Source organism: Anthonomus grandis, chromosome 9 (genome assembly GCF_022605725.1).
Source record: "Anthonomus grandis grandis chromosome 9, icAntGran1.3, whole genome shotgun sequence".
Classification (NCBI taxonomy): Eukaryota; Metazoa; Arthropoda; class Insecta; order Coleoptera; family Curculionidae; genus Anthonomus; species Anthonomus grandis.
The window spans coordinates 16734364-16758667 of record NC_065554.1 but is presented as its reverse complement, the minus strand read 5'-3'; the positions used below and the strand labels follow the sequence as shown (position 1 = coordinate 16758667).

At 32.6% G+C, this 24304-nt stretch overlaps 1 protein-coding gene across 2 annotated transcripts in view; it reads left to right on the top strand.

The window, feature by feature from the left end:
* Positions 1–24304, top strand: part of LOC126740819 (myosin heavy chain, non-muscle) — a 54406-nt gene that overhangs the window by 27041 nt on the left and 3061 nt on the right. The window contains exons 5-15 of one of the 2 annotated variants that reach the window (XM_050447011.1): positions 71–163; positions 518–680; positions 4361–6324; positions 8242–9070; positions 10683–10839; positions 11799–13063; positions 20486–20598; positions 20670–20879; positions 20933–21052; positions 21108–21280; positions 21364–21411. In XM_050447011.1, coding sequence (XP_050302968.1) covers positions 71–163; positions 518–680; positions 4361–6324; positions 8242–9070; positions 10683–10839; positions 11799–13063; positions 20486–20598; positions 20670–20879; positions 20933–21052; positions 21108–21280; positions 21364–21376 — 5100 coding nt within the window. In that variant the 3' untranslated portion in view covers positions 21377–21411. The remainder of the gene's footprint in view (positions 1–70; positions 164–517; positions 681–4360; positions 6325–8241; positions 9071–10682; positions 10840–11798; positions 13064–20485; positions 20599–20669; positions 20880–20932; positions 21053–21107; positions 21281–21363; positions 21412–24304) is intronic. The other variant, XM_050447010.1, reaches the window with a different exon arrangement.

Below are 24304 nucleotides of genomic sequence, written 5' to 3'. Positions count from 1 at the left end.
AAGTTTTGTTAGTATTAACAAAGAACAACTCTAAAATGTATTTTTTCCAATAAAATATGTATTTTAACAGGGTGGCCTAGAACAGCAACTTTTGCAAGCCAATCCAATCCTGGAAGCCTTCGGAAATGCAAAAACCATAAAGAACGACAATTCGTCAAGATTCGTAAGTGTCTATTTTTGCTATTATATTTATATAAAAACTGAGATCTTCATGTGGGCCATATCTAAAAATAACACAAGTAATAAATCAACCGATTTTATTTTTGGAATGCAATCGTAACCATTCATTTCGTAAAATTGAATGATATATCCTAATTGACGAGACATTGCTAGTATTTTAACACTACGTATTTTCCCTTTTTTTAAAATATAGGCATTATAAAATATAAATTAACTTCTTTTTTAATAATTTCAAAAAACAACCTTTCAAGATTAATATGTCAATGCTTTAATTTCCTTTTGGTTTTTTTCCATCTTGCCATTTATAAAATGTTTATTTATAAATTTTCCTCTTTAGGGTAAATTTATCAGAATCAACTTTGATGCCTCAGGATACATCGCTGGTGCCAATATAGAAACTTACCTCCTAGAAAAATCACGTGCCATAAGACAAGCCAAGTATGAGCGTAGCTTCCATATCTTCTATCAGCTTTTGGCTGGTGCTTCTGCAGAACAGAAGAGTAAGCAATTATTTGTTTGTTCATTAGTGTAAAATAGATTTGAGAATATTAACAATCCAGCAAAATTTTAATAACTCACGGGAAGTATCCACTGCAGTGAGTTGTAGGTAACTCCTAGAAGTAAAGTTCAATTCTATCATAAAAAAACATATGATGAAGAGGATTAATTGAACCAGGTTAGGTTATTAAAGATCCTACCTCTTTCATTTGGCATACTCTGTAACATATATCAGCTATTCGCCAAGACTAATATGTTCTGAACTTTATATTTAAAAAAATCAAAGAATGTATTTATGTCACAAATTGGACTAAAATATGTTAATAAAATATAATTACTTTAGTTTTTACTGGAGAATAGTTTGTTGGTGGTTGCGTACAAGGTGAAATTTGTTTTTTTATGTTTTCTTATGAAGTTCTGAAGAAGTAGTAAGTTTATGCATCTTCCCAATAATCACGAAATCTGAATATTTAAATATTGTACAATAAAATAAATATACCACAGATCGGTAGATTGTCTTGAAACGTAGAAACCTTTTTTTCAAAAATGTTATGGTTACATTTTTTGTGATATTCTGTCGGTATGCTAGATTCTGTTGTTTTGTTAAAGAATTGTTTTGTGAAACTTGAGTGGCTAATTCTTTTCCGCCATAATTTGTTAAGTAAATTCACTGACTGGGTCGTTTATAAGGTTGGGGCTATTATCTGGTCCTGGAACCGTGTTTCAGGTTTTTTATCTGGAACAAAACTTCCCCTTTCTTGATTGTTTTTCTAACTTCCATTTCTTCCTGTTCGTGAGCTTCTGGGTTTAGACATACATTTTTAAAATATATATTTCCCAGTCATTCAGTGTTTTTTTTTAGTCTGGATGTATTTACTCACTTATAGCTTTCTTTCTATTTTTAGCATTTTCCATACCGTCCTCTGGGTTCCATAAAGATGGCTGGTAATTTTTTCCCAGTATTTTCTTTTGATTATCCTAGTAGTAGAATTTACCCTATTTCTTGGTCTTTTGTTGTCGTTTTTCATCTCTCTGTATGCTCTTGTATTGTAAATAGCTTTTGGTTCTTTCGTTGATTAGCGTTTTCACCTCCAAATTGAACTATAGCTTGATTTTATTTTGAAAAGTTAAGTTTATATATTTTTTGCATTAATTCTTGAGCCACTTCATGTATGCATATTATAATTATGTTCCCTGGTGGTCCCTACATTTTCGTTGTATGTTTCAACGAACCTTTAGTTTATCTGTTTTCATATAAGTATTTGGTGCAATTGTAACGTAATGATTCTTAATTGCAATTTTCAACCTTTGTTTGCTTTATTCGGATGATCTGTGCCGGCTATGTTAGCAGACGTTAGTACTTTTATATCTTGAATTTCACTGAGTGTGGTAGCCTATCAAAATTCACAAAATCAGTCGTTCAAAAGGCAAAATATATTTTTTAGCTTTTTACGTCAATTATTTTTTTAATCTGTACTTCATTTAAGTTTTGCTTTCGACCACCTTAATCTATTCATAATAATGTTTGATTTATTCCAGGTATTTTCAGTGTTTTTGTTTCTATATTGTAGTAAGATAATTCTTTGAAAATAATTTTCATACATCATTTTATCTATATGAATTCATTTTATGGAAAATTTCTCCTAAATTTTCCCTCTAATTATTTTAAGAATCCATGAATGATGCAGAATGATTGTCAATGAGTTTTTAAACCCCCTTCGATACCAAAATACCCCATAAAGTGTTTTTGTGTGGGTGCTCAGTAAAAGATTCTACTACATAATACTTAGTATGAAAGTATTTTTATAACGCTTTAAATTTTGTGTTCAATATTTGCAATTTGTTTGTAACTTGCTTAAATATGTTGGACCTATATCAGTTTCGGGTCCAATATAATGTTCAAATACTTGATTTTTGGGTTGATTTAAATTGAACGTACTACCACCAATATCTTATGTTAGAAAATAAAAAAAAAGTGTCTTTTAGACAATCCCGAATTTTTCATTGCGAAATTAACATTATCATTCATTATAAATAAAAGAATAAGTACTTATATTCTGATTTTTTAAAAGTAATAAGTTTATTTTATAATTTGTTGAAACAGTTTTATCAGTTTGTTTTCAATAAAAATTGTTTAGTTTAATATTAGTTTAAAGAATTCTGACTATAATTTTTAATATAAAGTGCTTTCATTTCAAAGTGAACCACTTAATAACTTCTTAAAAAAAATAAATTTAATACATAACATTAATTTAGATATACAGGGGGGCGTTTCATTTTATTTTTGATAAAGTTCTCTCAATCGCCTCCTCCCAGCTAACCTCATTTTGATATGACAACTGGGAACCCCCGTCGTGTGACACATCATTGTAAACAGCCAGAACAGTGACCAAAAATGTGCCTGGGAATAATGGATATTTTATCGACCTTAAACTCCAGGGCATACAATTTACCACCCAACGGTGTATAAAAAAAAGTTTTTAGACCTCTAAACAGTAATGGTGTAAAAACGTGTTTAAAAAATAAACAATTCAATCCGTTCACAGAAATTATTTTATTAAGTGCTTAAAATGAGACAATAATGAAGTCTTTTTTGATATTTTTAATAATTTTTAAAATATTTTCAAGTGGGGCTTTATAAACTTTGCTTTTTAAATACCCCCAAAGGAAAAAATCTAGTGGTATTAAATCTGGCGACCGTGGTGGCCATTCAATTGCACCGCACCTGCCACTCCACATCCCTGGAAACTGTTAATTAAGCCACTCTCGAACTGTCAAAACGTAGTGCGGTGGAGCTCCATCTTGTTGGAAATACAAATTATGTTAGTATCCCAACACCATTTTCATCCACTTGGTTTTCCGAAGATTGGACGATTGATATATTGTATTTTCGAGGTAGTCTAAATAAATTTGTACAGTTAAATTTTCTTCCAAAAATAAATAGCTTGATGATTTCGTTACCATAAATTCCTGCCCATAAATTTTTTCAGGATATTTTCTGTTTCGCTATATTGTTCTCCATTTAAAATCATGTGTCACACTATGAGGCAACAAATTTTGGTAGGTCAAATTGTTGCCTCATAGTTGATAAAATGTCTTTGATGAACATTTTTGCTTACTTTTTGCTTATACGTCAACCGATTTTATTTTTTTTTTGTTTGGTTAGATAGGAAATTATATGCCCTTTAAAATTATGTATCACACTTAGGGTACCCATTTGAAATAAAAAAGTTTGAGTTGGATAAAATATGCATTATTCCCAGACATTTTTGTCATTAGTATATTTTAAGTGATTGGACTAATGGCTAATCAGTTATGCTCATAATTCTTTCTTCTTTCCTATAATATGGACTAGTTTGCAATTTCAGTTTCAAGTTTTTATTCTTTCAAATATTGATACCGGTCTCAATTTTTTAAACAATATACTTAAAATTTATTTTTAATAATACCTATTATTACTAATAAAATAAATTTTAGGAATTTCTCCCCTGCATATCGAAAATGAAGAAATTTTAGCAAAATGTAAATGAAACTTTTTTGATCACAAAAATGCATCACTCTTTTCTAATCTAACCAACATGTTATCTCTTAGTATTTTTGAGGCAGCTATAGTGGTAGCACTTAACACAGGCACTCTGTATTGCTAGATTACCAAGATTGAATATAATTTTTCTTGTTCCAGAGGAATTCATCCTCGAAGACCCTCGTTCGTACAATTTCCTCCGCGAAGATAACCACATCGTCCCGGGCGTGGATGACGCCCAAGAATTCCAAGCAACGGTCAAAAGCATGAACATAATGGGTATGACCTCCGAGGATTTCAGTGCCATTTTCAGAGTTGTTTCGGCCGTCATGTTGTTTGGCAAAATGCAGTTCAAACAAGACCGTAATTCCGATCAGGCCACGTTGCCCGATAACACTGTCGCTCAAAAAATCGCTCATTTATTGGGTTTGAGCATCACGGATATGACTAAAGCCTTTTTGAAACCCAGAATTAAAGTCGGACGGGATTTCGTTACTAAAAGTCAAACAAAGGAGCAGGTGGAGTTTGCCGTTGAAGCTGTTTCGAAAGCTTGTTACGAAAGAATGTTCAAATGGCTGGTGAATAGGATTAATAGATCTTTGGGGCGAACTAAGAGGCAAGGAGCAAGTTTTATTGGAATTCTTGATATAGCGGGTTTTGAAATCTTCGACCTTAACTCGTTTGAGCAGTTGTGCATTAATTATACAAACGAGAAGCTTCAGCAGCTTTTCAATCACACCATGTTTATTTTGGAACAGGAAGAGTATCAGCGTGAAGGGATTGAGTGGAAATTTATCGATTTTGGCTTGGATTTACAACCTACAATTGATTTAATTGATAAGCCTATGGGTATTATGGCTCTGTTGGATGAGGAATGTCTTTTCCCAAAAGCAACAGACAAGACATTCGTGGATAAACTTGTGAATGCTCATTCAGATCATCCCAAATTCAAGAAAAGCGACTTTAGAGGAATCGCAGATTTTTCAATCATTCATTATGCTGGCAAAGTAGATTATTGTGCGAAGCAGTGGCTTATGAAGAACATGGATCCTCAAAATGAAAACGTAGTGAACCTTCTACAATCCTCCACCGACCCTTTCGTGGTACATATATGGAAGGATGCCGAAAGTATTGGAAGAGCAAAGGGAATGTTTAGGACGGTGTCTTATTTGTACAAAGAGCAATTAGCAAACTTAATGGTCACTTTACGAAATACGAACCCAAACTTCGTACGTTGTATCATTCCCAATCACGAAAAACGTGCCGGAAAAATCGATGCCCCACTAGTCTTAGACCAGTTGAGGTGCAATGGTGTCTTGGAAGGAATCCGTATCTGCCGACAAGGTTTCCCCAACAGAATTCCGTTCCAAGAGTTCAGGCAACGCTATGAACTGCTTACTCCTAACGTGATCAACAAAGGCTTCATGGATGGCAAGAAGGCATGTGAAACAATGATAAAAAGCTTAGAACTAGATTCGAACTTATACCGAATTGGTCAGAGCAAGATTTTCTTCCGTGCCGGAGTACTGGCTCATCTCGAAGAAGAACGTGATTACAAAATCACCGATTTAATAGTGAACTTCCAAGCTTTTTGCAGAGGCTTTTTATCCAGGCGTAACTATCAAAAGAGAGTGCAACAATTAAACGCCATCCGTATCATTCAACGTAACTGTTCCGCCTATTTGAAACTGCGCAACTGGCAGTGGTGGAGACTATATACGAAAGTTAAACCTCTTCTCGAGGTAACCAAGCAAGAAGAGAAACTGATGCAAAAAGAAGATGAATTGAAACAAGTAAAGGATAAATTAGAACGCCATATTAAAACAGCGGAGGAGTATGAAACAAAGTACCAGAAAGCCCAAGAGGAAAAAGCTATTTTACAAGAGCAACTACAAGCCGAAGTTGAGTTGTGTGCGGAAGCCGAAGAAATGAGGGCAAGACTCACGGCCAGGAAGCAAGAGTTGGAGGAGATTCTTCATGATTTAGAAGCTAGAATTGAGGAGGAAGAGGAGAGATCCAGTACTTTAAATGTTGAAAAGAAGAAATTACAAACGACGATTTCTGACTTGGAGGAGCAGTTGGAAGAGGAAGAGGCTGCCAGGCAGAAGCTACAACTCGAAAAGGTAAAAGAGATTTAACATTATTTAATATATTAACTTTCATTAAATTCGTATAACATTTAAACTTAATAAATTCAAACCTGGCTGAATATTATATTTAATTTCCAACCAGATTGAATAAAGTCCTACATAAGGCTCAGTTAAAAAAATTTTGTGTTTTTAAAAAACGAAGTGACAGATCGAAAAAATAAAAGATATACGTAATGCAACTTTAATCTTTAAAAACGCTTCCAAAATTTTGTTTTATAATGTTAACTTATCTGTACTGATGCTAAACTAAAAAACTTGGTAAACCATTTTCGGTAGATATAAGATTTACGCACTTCAAATAGCGCAAATAGCCAAAATAACAACAAATGCAGGAAACACGTTATTATTATTCATAAAACCATAGAAAACTTGCCAAATAACACAGAAACTTTATAAACGTTGAAAATCACGCTCAATCATATCAAATCGCATGTCTTAAATGTAGTTTGGAGTGGTACTACTACTATAATTTATAGTGGTTAGTATGAATAAAATTTGAAGGAAGGTACACGAAAACAAATTATAAATTAAAATATACTACATATTTCAATTCTGAACATTCTACGGAGTTTTTTCAAAAATTATTATTATCTGCCATTTATTTAGGCAAAAAACTAATACAATTTCCCAATTACCTCAAACATGGCAGCATATTATATTTCCTTGACCCATTAAAAAAACAAAGAATTTTGAGCACATTCTTGGGTAACTTGTGGCATATAAAAGTCCGTTCTATTACATGTATTATAATTTGGAATATCGACATTGTAAGATGCTCTTTAACAGGCAACCATTTTAAATTTTCAAGCATATCTTTTATAGGCGTCAATCTTGGTTTTCCTAGTATCACTTGCATTACTCTATTTTGCAATTTCAGCCTAGGCCTTTGTTTTAAAAGAAATAAAATGCAATAATTAAAATCTGGTAATATTAGAGAATTATATATAGTTTTTTGGCCCAAAAACTCAGGTAAGATAATCATCTAGACAAATAATATATTTTAAATGCATTTTTTAAAATTATTCTTAGTGCCATGAGCTTTAAAGTTTAAATCCTGATATATTCAAATGGCCAAATAATTGACTTTGGATGCTCTTTCTTTAGTATTTTCATCCAGTTTTATGTTTAGGTCTGTTGATAGCTGTCTTCGAAATTATTCCCTTACTATAATTGTGTACTTAGTTTCTCCAATATTCACCCTTAAATCATTTATACTATACCAATTATATACTGATTTCATAACTTTATTTAATGTTGTTTGAAGTCTGTCTGATAATTAAAAAAGGACATCACCTGAAAAAAAAGATAAACTGTGCTATCCTCAACATATTGCATTAAGTCATTTATATATATTGTACTTGTAGGACACCAGACTTATTTGCTATAGGTTTCGATAAAATATTAATAATTTTAACTACCTGCTTTCTATTTTTTTTGGAATTATCAAACCACTCCAAATCAATACCACCCAATCCTATTCAAGTTTACTATTCGATTCACAGTTTCAAAAGCCTTTCTGAGATCTAAAAAGCTAGCACCAATAACTAAATTTTAAACAATATTTTGCTTCTATCTCCTAGTACACCTAAGAGTGTACTACAGCGGGGCTCACAGTTAAAATTTTCTCCAAAGCCCGATTGAAAATCACTAATTATGTGGTCATTAACGTACGTAATTAGCTGGGAATAAACAATTTTTTTCCATGATTTTGTCAATGCCACACAATACATTTATTGATCTTAGATCATTAGCCATTTTTTAATTATTTATTTTTGCAATCTCCCTAGTTAGTAGTAGGTTAGTAATCTCCCCTGTTTTAACGACTTACATATTTCCATGAAATATCTTATCTCGAAACACAGGGTTTTACAAGGCTATTTCTAATTTTAGGTCCAATGTGATGCAAAAATCAAGAAGCTCGAAGAAGACTTGGCTCTTTCGGACGATACAAATCAAAAACTCATAAAAGAAAAGAAGATTCTTGAAGAACGCTCCAATGACCTTAGCCAGGCCCTGGCAGAGGAGGAAGAAAAAGCCAAGCATTTGTCAAAATTAAAAACCAAACATGAGGCCACCATAGCTGAACTGGAAGAGAGACTATTAAAGGACCATCAACAAAGGCAAGAATCCGATAGGACAAAAAGAAAAGTGGAAACGGAAGTAAATGACTTAAAAGACCAACTGCACGAGAGGCGTACCCAAATCGAGGAGTTGCAGCTGCAACTAGGCAAAAGGGAGGAAGAACTCGCTCAGGCCATGGTCAAAGTCGACGAAGAAGCCGCTTTAAAGGCGGTCGCACAAAAAGCTCTGAGAGAATTGGAGAGTCAATTAACCGAGTTGCAAGAAGACCTGGACGCTGAGAAAAGCGCTAGGGCGAAAGCGGAAAAAATGAAACGCGACCTTAATGAGGAACTGGAAGCGCTTAAAAATGAGCTGTTGGACTCCCTAGATACTACTGCCGCGCAACAAGAGCTGCGCTCGAAGAGAGAACAAGAATTGGCCACCCTTAAGAAAAGTTTGGAAGAAGAAACGTCCTTACATGAGGCCACTCAGGCGGACATGAGGCACAAGCATTCGCAAGAATTGGCTACCCTAAACGAGCAAATGGAAAATGTCAAAAAACAAAAAGCCGCCCTGGAGAAGGCCAAGCAGGCACTTGAAGCTGAGAACGCCGATTTGACCACAGACCTTCGAAACGTGTCAGCTAGTAGGCAAGAAGGTAAGTTTTAATTTTTTTTAGAGTATAACAAAACAAACGCTCATAAAAATATTTATTTAATTGAAGTTACATGTTTTCCTCGACTAGGGCATTCAGGCCTATCAAAACCTCTCATCATATCTTTGACAACATAAATTTATATTGAAAAAACTTACCAGAACATTTATTTATGACACTCAACACGAACGTTAAAAAAGTTCTTAAATATGTAGAGTGGTCACATCTACCTCTTAACAAACCAACCCTGCACCAAATATTGGATGTGGATTAAATATGTAGTCAATTGTATTAATTCTAATTAGTTAATTAAAACCAGGTTTCTCTCAGATGTAAATCTTTGAGTTACACACGTTTTTTAAAAGCCATTTTAATAAAAATTATAATATTTATTGCTCCTCAGAAATACGGAAAATTAAATATTTTATTTTGTTTTCATAATGTAGCCGTGTCGACGTTCTTTATATATGTATTTTAACACCGTACACTTTTTTTTATTTTTTTATTTAAGTTTTAATATGCTGTGTTTAAGGATTAGATGTAAGCGAACTGCGGTTTCATCTTCTGCCAAAAATGTCACCTTTGATGATCAATGAAATCGCAATATAGATTATCGTTGAGGGCAACTATTCAGGGTGATTCAAAATTGAGTGCAAATATTTCAAGGGCATATTTACCAGCCAAAAATAAGAAGTTTTTTTCATAAAAAACGTATGTTCTAACTTGTTTCGTTTTCTAGGCACAGAGTGTAGAAATTTATTTTTTTTTTTTAAATGAAAATCTGCTTTTGTATGTATCTGTTATTTAGGCTAAGTTAAATTTTGAAAAGCAATTAAATGAATCTCAATAATCGATGTGAATTTATTATTTGTTTTAATAGGGCCAGGCACAGATTTTGATTTTTTCCTGGAAACAAAGCTAGATACGAATAAGGCTCAAGAGGCAAGAAAGTTACATTATTGACCGCCTAATCTAAAAAAAAAATTAAATTGTCAAAAAAGCGGTAGCGTACCATAATTTTACCTATAAGTAAGTATCAAGTAGGTAGCCCCCTGAAACGCCACAGGAATTATTAAATTTATTTTATTCCCACCAAAGGAAATTAAAATTATTAAATTAAATTTTATTTAAATCGGCTGAAAGGATTTTGAATAATTGATAAAAAACCGATTTTATTAAAAAACTGTATCTAGAAAACGAAGCAAGTTAGGACATTGTTTATATGAAAAAAAGTTCTTATTTTTGGCTGGTTAATACGCCCTTGAAATCTTTGCACTTAATTTTGAATCACCACACAAATTAAAGGAGTTAGTTAGCAACAGAGCACTTATTAAACTGGATTTTGAGTGTTTCTTTTTTGTACTTTTAATTGAGTTTATGAGAACAACACACAAAATATCTTAATGTGTCAATTAATGCATAATGCTCAAAAGTAATTCACAATTTTTCGGGAAAGAAAAAATTGTCTATATTTTAAATCACGGGTTAGTCCACTATTGCGTTTATCATAGCTTTAATAATTGTGGACAGTATCCATGCGACAGTGGATGATTTGTTCAAGTCTTAATTTTATTTCTTTGTATTTTAACGTATTAATTGGATTTAATTATTCCAGGCGAGAGAAGAAGGAAACAGGCGGAAAGTCAGTTGGCCGAGGTAACTGCCAAATTGACGGAGATCGAGCGTTCAAGAGTAGAATTGCAGGAAAAAACGATCAAGTTACAACAGGAAGTCGAAAATGTCATGTCGCAGCTAGAACAAGCAGAGCTTAAGTAAGATTTTTGATATATTATGTGTTTAAACTATAAGGAAATATCAGAATGTTGCCAAAATAAATAAATTAGCTATTTTTTTTCTTAAACATTTTAAAATGAAATTTTCTTCTCTAGTATTTTTTGCGTATTTCTTATATTCTACAAACAAATTTCGTTTGTCAAAATATACTGGGAATCGCTATTTCAAGGGTGAGACCTCAAAAATCGTAAACTATACAAGTTTGGTTAAATTTGCGTCATTTAATGATTTTTAAAATACTGTTTAAGAACTGGAAAGATTCCGTTATTTCAGTGGATCCTAAAAAAAATCTTTTTATTTTTGCTGATGTTATTTAAAAGCGCAGAGCAAAATATTGTTTTTTTTCGTGTCCTCATTTTTCACCCCTCATGATGATGATCTAAACTTGATGCGACGTCTCGTCTTTTAGCCAGCAATCATCAATTTTTTTCGTTATTGAATATTGTATTTATTATACCAGGTTTAAATAGTCCTCAAAAGATTTATACGTAAACATTTTTATCCAAAAAATGTTTTAAATAATCGGTGAAAATATACCTAAAAGAACTATTTAAAACTGGTATAATCTGATATGATGCCCATAAAAAAGTTGATGATTTTTGCTAAAAGGCGAAACATTATATTATAAATTTTAAATTACATTTTAGGGTGAAAAAAGTAGCCAGGAAAAAGTGTTTTTTATTGTGCTCTACGACTTAACATACATATAGAAGTATATAGGAACATTCAAACGCAGAAGTAAAAACAAGTTTTCTTGTATGGAATAAAAATAACAATAAAAATTCATTTATTGTCCTAAATCTGAGAACTATATAGACGTTTTCAAGTTATATTTGAAGCACTCTATCCTTCATCGATTTTGCTCCTCATTCACATAATGTTTTTCGGAAGACAAAAATTCTCCAAAATGTGTTCTTTACAAACATTTTTTTTCTAGGGCTTCTGCAGCTGTAAAAAGTCAAACAACCATGGAATCTCAATTCTTGGAAGCGCAGGCCGCTCTAGAAGAAGAGACCCGTCAAAAACTGGCCCTCAGCTCCAAACTGAGGCAGCTCGAGTCAGATAAAGAAGCTTTACAAGAACAAATGGAAGAAGAGGACGAAGCCAAGAAGAATTTGGAAAAACAATTGGCCACTTTAAATATTCAATTAGCCGAAGCCAAAAAGAAGGCGGACGACGAAGCTGAACAGGCAGCCATTTTGGAAGAGAGCAAAAAGAAACTTGCCAAGGACTTGGAAGTTTTGCAAAGACAAGTGGAAGAATTGACTGCGGCTAATGATAAACTAGAACGCAGCAAAAAGAAGATCGCCGCCGAATTAGAAGATGCCAATATTGACTTGGAGACTCAAAAGCAAAAAGTGGCCGAACTTGAGAAGAAACAGAAGAACTTCGACAAAATCTTGGCTGAAGAAAAGTTGGTTAGCGAACAACTGGCTATGGAAAAAGACGCTGTGGAAAAAGAGGCCCGCGACAAAGAGACCCAAGTTCTATCACTTAAAAGGGAGTTGGATGAGTCAAACGTGAAAATTGACGAGCTAGAAAGACTTAGAAGGCAGCTACAAGGCGAACTAGACGAACTGGTTAATAACCAGGGAACAGCCGACAAAAACGTCCACGAATTGGAAAAAGCGAAACGATCCTTGGAATCGCAACTGGCAGAGCTAAAAGCTCAAAATGAAGAACTGGAAGACGAGCTCCAAATTACAGAAGACGCCAAGCTTCGCCTCGAAGTAAACATGCAAGCTTTAAGGGCCCAATTCGAACGCGACATCCAAGCTAAAGAAGAGCAAGCCGAGGAGAAACGCAGAGGAATTGTCAAGCAGCTACGAGACCTCGAAGCTGAATTGGACGAGGAAAGAAAACAGAGAGCCGCAGCTGTTAGCTTCAAAAAGAAACTGGAAGGTGACATCAAGGAGTTAGAAAGCCAAATCGAACTACAGTGCAAAGTAAAAGAAGACGCTCTTAAACAATTGAAAAAGTCACAACAACAGTGCAAAGAGGCCGTACGGGATGCGGAAGAGGCGAGGGCCGCAAGGGACGAGCTGGCAGCCAGTAGTAAGGAGGCCGAAAGGAAAGTGAAAACTTTAGAAGCGGAAGTTTTGCAACTTACTGAGGATATGAGTAGTTCGGAGAGGGCTAGGAGAGCAGCGGAGGCTGAAAGGGATGAGCTTTTGGAGGAGATCAATTCTAGCAATAACAAAGGTTTGCATTTAACTAGTTTGTTTTGTTTCATATTCTGAGTGGCCAATTTCTTTGCTTATTGGGCAAAACAAATGGAATTATTTAATTGACGTATTGATTAAGTTGTTTTGTGTCATTGCCAACACTGTAAATATGTTTCATTATTATTAACATTTCAAAGTCATTTTTTTGACATCTGTTTAGAAATTATGAGTGGAGAATCATTATTTTTAGAGTACCATTTTCTATCGAAGTAAGTAGAAATATATCCGGTATTCAATTTAAAATTAGGACTGGGAGTGACATAAAAGAACTGAATACGTCAAAAAATTAACATTTATAAAATATGCCTAATTCCATTCATTTTGCTTAGAAAGCAAAGTTATAGAGTATCTCAAGTACCTTAAAAGATCTTAAATAGATAGGCTTGGGTTAGTTAGTTAGTATACATTACTCTGTATACAGGGTGTCCCTAAAAACAACGATAAGCTAAAAACGGGCAATAGACTAGGTGCTCAGGGATTCAAAAAACAATATTAAAAAAATAGATCTTGAGTACTTTTAAAATTATAGGCATTCATAGAAAACCGAAAAAAATACACCCCCTGTTAATCTTTTTAGTACTGATTATTTAGTTATATTATATTACAAATTTTTGAATTTCTTAACATTTTTTTTTAATGTAACCCTTAATAACCCTTCGATAAATTACAAAGCTAAATTGAAACACAACTGTTCACATTTTTAAGAAATTATCAGATTTCATCACAGGGTTTCATCACTTTTCGTAATTAAAATAAAATAAGTTCGATTGCAGTGCTGATATGCTCTAGTTTGAAAACAAAGCCGTTGCGGACTCATATTCATATGAACATTTCGTTTTTAAATTGACCGAGGATTCGATGGTTCGAAGAGACCTCTTAATAATAAAAATTCAGAGATTGGAGGGACACAATTTCACTTCTTATTTTTTATTTTATTTTTTGCTTTATTTCCGTTCTATTTTCGTTCAACTTAACCTCATTCTGCTTGTTTTGTTTACTTTTATTTTATTTAGTTTTGACACCGGATTTAATGTGAACGTCAGCATTATTTTTTATGTATTTATTTTTGTTTCAACTTAAATGTTTGTGGTGTTAATCTAATAGCTTTACCGGTAAGTCATATCTTAACATTGTAATTTATGTCTATGCATTGTTGTTTTTGTAATAGGGTTGCCTTCTTTCTTTTAGATCTGACGATGCCTTAGGGCGAAACACGTGTAATCGTTTTTAAAAATAAACATAATTTGAGACCATTGACTTTGTGTCCCTCCAATCTCTGAATTTTCGATGGTTAAAGTTTATCTACATATTATATTAACACCCTGTAGAATATATTATTTTCTGAAATATCCTTTTCCATAACCCAGGCTTTTATTTATCCGTTGTTAAAAATAATAAAATTAACATCTTTAGCGAAATGCAAATTTAAAGCAAAAAATTATTGGTATATAAACTTAACCCAAACTTTATAACCAGTATCCTAAAATATGTGATGATTAAGTGAAGATAAGGTGTTTAATTAGCGTCAGATTTACAGATTCAATAACAATTGTTTTTTATCGCGTACCGCCTCTAAATCTGTATGTCAAACCGGTGTAACTTATCTACTGGTATGTGACGGATAAAGGTTCTGATTTGAGCGAGCATATCTTGCCGAGCAAATACGTACTGGTCGAATTGGTCAAATTAACCGCTGGTGTATGGCGGGTTAATATACAACAAATAAAACATAATTTTTATTGGGCCATTTGACCATATTGTATATTAAACTGACCCCAAAACTAATTCTTTGAAAATTAAATACTTAACTAAATTGATATTAAAATCTTCAGTGATGAGGACTACTTATACTTTAAAAACTTCCCATGAAATATTATGTCTTACAACTCATGTCATTACTACTAAAATATTTTTTTCTTTGATAGTCAAATGATTACATACACAAAAAAAACTCAAAGAACAATTGCAACAATTTAAAATCTAATTCTTTGGCTTGGTTGTGTACTATTTACAATCAAATGGTATTGTTTATTTTTATTCTATTGGACAAAGGTTAGTGTTTAGCCATGGTAGTTTATACGGCTAGTACAATAGATATTTTATTTCAATTGCTTCCCGTACGATATTGTAAAACATAACTTTATATCACACATACGGTAATTATGTTAGTTGCTCTTATGTTATTATGTGTATATATACAGATTTTTTTATATACACTCGCCGGCACAAAATTCCGCCACCCTGAAATATTGGCTTAAGTTTGATGTTTTATAAATTTTTTATTTCTTATCAGATTCTCACGATTTTGCCATCAGTTTTTAGATACGTTTGTTGTGATTTTTTAAAATCATTTTGTAAAGTAGCATTTTTCGATTAGGCTATATTATACAGGAGTAAAACAAACTGTTGTTTTTTCTCGTAATTTCAAAAGACCCTGTAGGAAACTTAAGGTGGATAATTCTGTTTACATACTGTTCCTTGTAATCTTTGATGTATTCTAAACATTTCGATTTTTGATTCATTACATTATCTCATTTCTGCTGCGAGCTGCAAATTTTTTATTAAAACGCTGATTTGAAGCGTATTTTTATTAGGAGAAACAAACACTAGGTATATCCTAAAGTTAATTAAAAAAAAACAATTTTAATAGCGTGTATTTCCTCCTCTCGCAGCAATAACAGCTTGAAGTCTTCGCGGCATCGAATAAATAAGGTTCCTTATTCTTTCTTGAGGAATAGCCTCACATTCTTCGATCAGCGCTAGTCGTAAGTCTTGCAAGGTTTGGGGTTGTACAGGACGACGACGAACGGCCCTTTTAAGTTGATCCCAAAGATGTTCTATTGGGTTGAGATCCGGGCTACATGCGGGCCATTCCAATCTTGGGAGTCCAGCTTCATCCAGATATTCGCTCACTACATGTGCAACGTGAGGTCTAGCATTATCATGCATTAATGTAAATTGGTTCCCAATGAATTCAGCAAATGGGACAACAAATTCTTGAAGGATTTCCTCAATGTAACGGTGGGCGGTTAGAGCTCCATTTTCAATAAATACAAGATTGGTGCGTGCTTCGGTAGAAATAACCGCCCAAATCATGACTGAACCGCTACGATATGAGATTTGTTCTGAAATGGTGCAGTCAGCATATCTTTCATTTCTACGTCTGTATACCCGCTCACGACCATCCGGCGTCCTTAAACAAACCCTGGATTCATCTGTGAATAGTACGTTTGCCCACTGTTCTAGAGTCCACTCAAAATGCGATCTTGCAAACCTCAGTCGGTGTTGTCCATGCCGAGGAAGTAATTGTGGACATCTTGCTGGCCTTCGTGAATAAAGTCCAGCTTCTGCTAATCTTCTACGTATCGTTCTTTCACTTACACTTACTCCATGAAGTATTCGCAAGTCATTTTTTAGACACACAGCAGTAGATCTTCGATCTCTTAAAGAACTAATGGTGACAAAGTGATCATTAGCTGCAGTGGTCATTCTCCTTCTGCCAGAGCCTTGTCGTCTAGTAAAAATTCCCGTCTGTAAATACCTATTCCAGGCATCTCGAACTGTAGACCGCGGAAATCTCAGAGTACGGCCGACATAACTTTCGCTACGGCCATCCTCTATTAGCGCAACAATTCTACCCGCGTCTGCTGGAATTAATACCATATTGACACACAACAAATTATAATAGTGACACTGTCAAACTTTATGTCACATTAATTGCTTCCTTAGCCAACGTCGATAATTTGTAACCGAAAACTTGACATTAATTATCTAAAAATAAGCTTCAAATCAGCGGTTTTAATAAAAAATTTGCAGCTCGCAGCAGAAATGAGATAATGGAATGAATCAAAAATCGAAATGTTTAGAATACATGAAAGATTACAAGGAACAGTATGTAAACAGAATTATCCACCTTAATTTTCCTACAGGGTCTTTTGAAATTACGATAAAAACAACAGTTTGTTTTACTCCTGTATTATATAGCCTAATCTAAAAATGCTACTTTACAAAATGATTTTAAAAAATCACAACAAATGTATCTAAAAACTCGCTAAATGGCAAAATCGTGAGAATCTGATAAAAAATAAAAAATTTATAAAACATCAAACTTGGCCAATATTTCAGGGTGGCGGAATTTTGTGCCGGCGAGTATAGAAACTAAAATTTAAAATGACTATAGTATTTAAAATAGTCTCTTGTTTATCTTATTATTATTCTAATTGTTCTTATTTCTTTTATACATATTAAGGATATTAATTTATACTTTACTCAGGTCCAGCATGTATTTAAATGAACAGAATTGAATGTATTTATATGAATCGTATTACCAACCAACCGTTTTTTATAATTTAGTTTACAATCAAGAATTCCTTTCTCCTCAAAACTAAATTGATGACACATGCCAAAATGATGATGAGCAAGTGCACTTTTACTTTCCTTTAAAATATGGTAATTTTTACATTGATACATTCTTTTTTCGACATATTGTTCGTTCTGCAACAAGAAAATCGCAAACACACCATTACACGCGAAAAATAAAAAATCTAAAATTATTTATAACCTTGTACTAATTAAAAGTATTATTTCTTCTTTTGTTACAGGTTAAAATTGGCATTTTATACTCTTTATTAAAAGCACTGATTATAGTTATATTTTCAAAATAGATATTTTACAAATATTAATGATTGATACTAGTAATGCCCTCTCTGTAATAGCCTCCCAAGTAACCCATAGTTCTGTTCTCTAGCCATTTCAAATTACAGTATTCTTTTTTTTAAGGACACATTTAGTTTTGTACATTTCAGCTTCATATTGTACTGGTTGTTAATGAAATTTTATTTATACTCTTATAAAACCCGGTTCTGGACTAAAGAAATATTTTAGAATTTAAATTATATCCCATATTGATTATTTAATTATTTTATAACGAATAATGATTAATTGGGCATGTACAATTATTGTGTATGTTGTACTGTTCATAGTACAATATCTGATTTTGGCTTGACCATACCAGATATGCTGGTTGATTTTACTCGGACTGACCTATCTAATTTTTGTCTCTTTTTATCTAATGTAAATATTAGTTTTCTTGGAAGATAGCAAGAAGTTGCTGGTCTAGGCAAAATCGAAATTGATTGTCATAGTGACACATATTTTCATTGCCAACTTCCTTGGGCCACAAATTTTGTTATTTATTTTTTATAAAAGGTTTTATGGTACTTATAAAAAAAGTTAAGTTATTTTGTTATATATTTCGATTGGCAATACACTTTGTGCGTGATTGCTTAAATACGGGTTTGACCTCTGCGGTCGTTCCTTTTTCCCAGACCGCCGTCATGAAGTGAAGAGTGCTTTAGTTCTTTTTGAAATTCGTGTGAATTTTACCCATATGGGGATATAATTGACTAAATGTGGTGATAGTAAATCAACTTTTTGGGCGTAATGCTATAATTTGTTGTTTTGTTGAATTTACTGGCCTTTATGGCGATTTAAAACCTAATAATTTTTCACGTGCCCTCGAACATCGGCAAAATAGCGGTTCTGATTGGCATTGGCAGGGGACAATTTAATTAGCAAAGCTACATAACATGGATTTTGAATGGATTTTTTTTTGTACGGACCTGATTTCTTCATGCCACATGGTGCTTTCGTTTTGGGGTTATGTACTCTACTGGCTCTAATCTAGAGGGGATTCTTAAGCAACTGTGAGCTAACGTCTAACCTAGACCACTACCAGAGCTTGGCGTATTGTGAAGTGGAAGAGGTGAAGCTTGGAAGCCTGCAGTTTTTCTTTGACTGGGAATTGGATGTCTGGGAGAGTCTCGGATATGAAGTAGTCTGCTGTGTGTGGAGCTAGGTGACACAACATAACATTTTTTTTTATTCACTTATTTTATTTTTATTATCACAACTTTTATCTTTTGAGTTGAGATACATACATAAGCTTATTTAAAATTTTATTGACATTATTTAATCCATGCTATTTTATTATTGAATATTACTGATAAGAGCACATATATATGTGACAAGTGACTCCTGTGAGGTAAGACGCAGCCGGCTTCGTAGTACTACGAGTATATACTTGGGTTATATTATTTATTTTCAGACTACTCCTAAGATGTCAAATTTTCTCAGATTAGCTAGTAAATATTAGAGTAAACTAATAAAAGGGTAATTTTAAGTGGGGAAGCTTCAACAGTTAGGGTTGTTATTTTTTTTTTGCTTAGGTCAATGTCCGTGGCGGGATATACCGGGCCATGTAAATTATTAGTTTAATTGAATTGAAGCTTCATTCCCCAAAAGGTTTGGGTGTAACAAAATTTATTTTATTTTGACAACCACACTTTGATTGTGTATTTTTTTTGTGTGATGTTGTGGTTCCTTATTACCAACTTAAATAATTATTCCTCTTAACGATAAATAACATAACATAATTCTCTGTGATAATCAAGACTTAAATAAATTGTTATTTTCTGTTGTTAATTTGTTTTTCACTTGAGTTGAGTAGGTTGGAATACCATAGGTAATTTGGAAACAATAGTGTATACTAATTTGACTTTGATTTTGTTTTCCAAGTTTCGTTTTGAACTTGCCTAAATAAATTTTGATAAATATTGGGCGTCCTTTGGGATTATATAAAATCCAAAACTTGGTGGCGCCATACTGATTTTGACATTTAGTTGGGTAACTCTTGGGTAGTTACTACCTAAGAAATTTTGGTTCATTTGGTTGAGAAAGAAGCTAGAACCCACATCGGCTTGAGCTAGCAGCATTGTGTAGGATTCCTTCTCTGGGCGTTTCAGGTAAGAGGGGTTAAGTTCCTCCGGGCATCAAACAACTTTTGGAGACCCTCTTAAGGCCATAAACCTTTCACTATTTTTAGTACTTCCTTTCTTTTGATTAACTTGGCATTCATCGCATCACCATAATTCCATTTTATTGCACTTTAGAAAAAAAAATATAACAAGATTTTTTGTTTGTTTATAGTACGAAATAGCATGCTTCATAAAATATGCAAGAATTGACAAGTTCATTTATTTAAACAACTAAACATTTTCCAAGTTAGCCCGAAAGTACGACTCTATGGGATATTTTTTCTTGTTGAAGACATTTTATTTACAAATTTGTCAATTTCCACAAGGCTATTCTGGCACTTATATCTAAAACCTATCTAGTAGTTATAACTATAACATCACAGTGAATTCGTGGTTTTTGTTTGTTCGTCTGTTTAAGATTCTTAAACGCTATTTAATATTAGCATTCCAGCAATTCGTTTTATTGTTACAAACTTAATTAGTTGTATATAGTTAAGTAGAAATGCAAAAAATATATCAATATTTATATTACACTTTCTTAAAATAGCTGCAGTTTTGTACAATAATCACATATTGTCTTTTAGGATCACTTCTTGTCGACGAGAAGAGACGATTGGAGGCCAGAATTGCTACGTTAGAAGAAGAATTAGAGGAAGAACAAAGCACCAACGAAATGCTCCAAGATCGTTCTAGAAAGGTATGAAGAAGCGTTTTGTAATTTGATATATGAATAAGCTAAATTAAATAAAAATAAAACTCTTGTTTTAGGCTCAATTAAGTATAGATCAGCTCACCGCAGATTTATCTAGTGAACGATCGGCCAGTCAAAAATTAGAGTCCAGCAGGATGCTCCTCGAAAAGCAAAATAAGGAACTAAAAACTAAATTGGCAGAACTGGAAACCGCTCAGAGAACGAAGACTAAAGCCACTATTGCCGCTTTGGAAAGCAAGATTAGCAACCTTGAAGAACAACTTGAAGTAATATATAAAAAGATGTTTTAGAGCTTATCTTTATTATTATTATATTTTAGGTTGAGGCTAAAGAACGTCTTGCTCAGCAAAAAAGTAATAGGAAACTTGACAAGAGAATCAAAGAGCTCGTTATGCAACTGGAAGATGAACGTCGTCACACTGACCAATATAAAGAACAAGTAATTTAAATTAAATTTTATATTGATGTGTCAATATCTAAATTCATTTTGATAGGTTGAGAAGGGCAATGCAAGGGTAAAAGCGCTCAAGAGGCAGTTAGATGAAGCAGAAGAAGAGGTGACAAGAGAAAAGGCACAGAAACGTAAGGCGCAGAGGGAATGCGAAGATATGATTGAATCCCACGAGAGTATGACCAGAGAAATAAATAATCTAAAAAGCAAATTGAGGTAATTAAACTATCCTTTAAAAATAATAGTGGCAAAATTGTATTTGCCTGTAATATATAAAAAAATAATTCCACTGTTTACAGCACAATGAAATGACGTCTGTGAATTGAATTTAAGAAAACTCAAAATTGGTATGTGGCTTTTTTTAGATGGCATTTTTTTTATTGCTTCGCCATAAAGCTTTCCTTGTTTTAATTTTAATAATAAGAGGCTATCGCTTACCATTTCGTTTTAAATAACTATTTTTAAGCTGTAATTGCGTTTTTAACAAGTGGGTTTATTTAAAGTATGACTCAAGTAATAACTACCGCATTTACAACCAACGAGAGTCTGCAAAACAGCATTCCGGAGGTTGTAAGGAAAATTAGGGGTGCTTCCATTGAAATTCAGTAAGTTATATGTGTGTGATGACCCAAAAAAGATGTATGTCCGGTATCAGATTTTATGGTTAGTTTTTGTCGTTTGAATTTCTGTTTTACTAAGTTTAGTGCAACATGGAATTTACAATTAGTATTCAAATCGTTTTTGTAGACAAAGTTTATTAAAATCTAAAATCCTCACACACAAAGTCATAGTGTCACAATTGTAATAGCATGGGTACGCGTGTCTCGGTAAATCTAAAGCATAAACACCTACACATTTTTCATGATCAATATTTTAACTCATATTAATTATTTTAACATTCCTACGCCTTAATTAGACAAAATGGTGCCCCGACATCATCTTTTAATCGAATTAATTCACAAAATAGTTTATATGATTTTTCGAATAAATTCATATTTTGATACACGTTCAAAGATATGTAGAGAAATTCTGCATTGTTTCTAGACCTTTGGCAGTAATTTTATAGTGGGCGTCAGGGTTTAATAAAAAATAGAAATAGTATTCCTATGCTTGTCACATCCCTCTTCATTGATTTAAATATTTTGCGAGTACAGTAAGTTGCTCTTGAAGAAGTATGTAGAATGCATTATTTCTAATTTTTTCCTTAAGCAAAATTAGGTGTAATTGGATAGGATTTAGCCTAATAATATCTGATACAGATTATACAATTCCTGATTTAAAAATTTGGATTCATGATCCCCGAGTTCTAAAAAATATAGAATTATTCTTTAATTTTTTTTTTCCTTGGATGTATTCAAAATCGTGTTTTCAATATTTATTCCTTAATTCTCTTCCCGCTAGGCGTCTTAAATATAATTTTCACTGAAGTGGTTGTCAAAAACATTAGTTCCTAGTAAATTCGTTTCTCGAAATAAGCATTATTAATATTTAAAAAAAATATTTCTGTATTAGATAGTTCCACTGACATTTTCTTTAATATTTTTAATACTCACTTACCAATGTGTATTTCTAATTGTTTTCTGCCCAAGATTTAATTCAGAGTTGAATTTACCATTTATATCATGTTCTTAATTCCTACAGATTTTACAATTAAACCTTCAATGCTAACAGATATGAGCTAAAACAAGACCGGTACAACATATTTTTCAGTTTTTTGTAAGCTGAAGATTTTTAAAAAGTGAAATAAAATGTAGCAATTTTGACGTTCTGGTGAGAAAATTGAGCTATTAATAATATTGAAATGAAAAACCTTCTTTTTAATTTTATTATGCGCTCCATTTTTCACTTATGATAGTTTACAGCTTTACTTATGTCTTAATTAATTTCAATTTCATTTTAAATCATTATTATTTCATTTTTCACCAGCATATTAGGCTAATAATTATTATTAACTTATATGTACTTAGATTATTTATTGTAATTCTGTAATATTGTGTAGACTGGCGCCATATTTAGTTAATTATATTAAATCCTAAATTTTGTTATATACCAAAAACACACTGTCCTTAATGAAAGATGGTTTTTTGTAGCAATTGATAAATGGTTAAATGCAGGCAAAGCACTTTCGGCCCTTATGCTATCTTCAGTGCCTGAATATGAAGTGAGAAGTAATATAAATATTTTTGAAAATTTTAATAAGAGAGTTAAGGATTAATGTGCAATAAATATTAAGATTATTTTAGAACTCACTTATCAATGAAATGAAAGTGATGATGACTTACATGAAAGTTTTCTTTCATCGGCGTTGGACTCATTACAAAGCTGCTAAATAATAAATTTAGAAAAACGAGAATTGATACGTTTATAATGGTTTTGAATTCAATAAAACATTAAACTCGTACACCAATATCAGTTACCGTCACATAGTTTAAAACTTAGGAACGTTAAAATTATTACTTATAGCAATGCGAATTTAAAACTTCAAAAGCGAACCATTAGTGAAGGAATTTGTCGATTAGTATTTTATTGTGAAGGGGAGAAATACAGGGACCTGTAATGTGGTGAGTATTGATTAATGAAAAATTTTAAAATAAGTTTGATACACTTAACTGAGAGGAGAGTAGTTTTTAATGACTGGTTCATTAACTTTAAGTTACTTGAATTAGAGGAGATTTATTTATTGAGAGGTTCGGTGAAATCCACTCAAATTCTTGATCAAAACAAGGGAAATTAAAAATCAAAAATTATGAATATAAAATTATTTAATTATTTACTATATTTTTTATTATAATTTCCAAAGTCCATTGACAAGTGAGCTCTAAAAGAATTTTAATATTTATTGCACCTTAATTCTCACTACTTTTTATATTATATATTATTACTGGCACTGAAGATGCCCAAGGGTCGAAAGTGCTTTGCCTGCACTCAACAATATATCAATTGATCTAAATACAAAAATCATGTTTCATTTCTAAATTTCCAAGGGCAATAGCTCTTTTTATACTGTCCTTAATATTTGTTACGGTTTTGAGACACAAAGTGCAAGGATCTTATTTAAAGTTTTTAATTCATTTAGCCAAACAAATTAATAATATTTAATGTAGTTCTCATGCCTGTTTATGACCTCCTATAATAGTAATATAGATAATTAAGAATTATTTTATGTATAAATATCTTAAAAACTCTACTAAGCCATTTTTCTACTTAAGATTTTTACGCCCTGTATACTTACAGAACAAA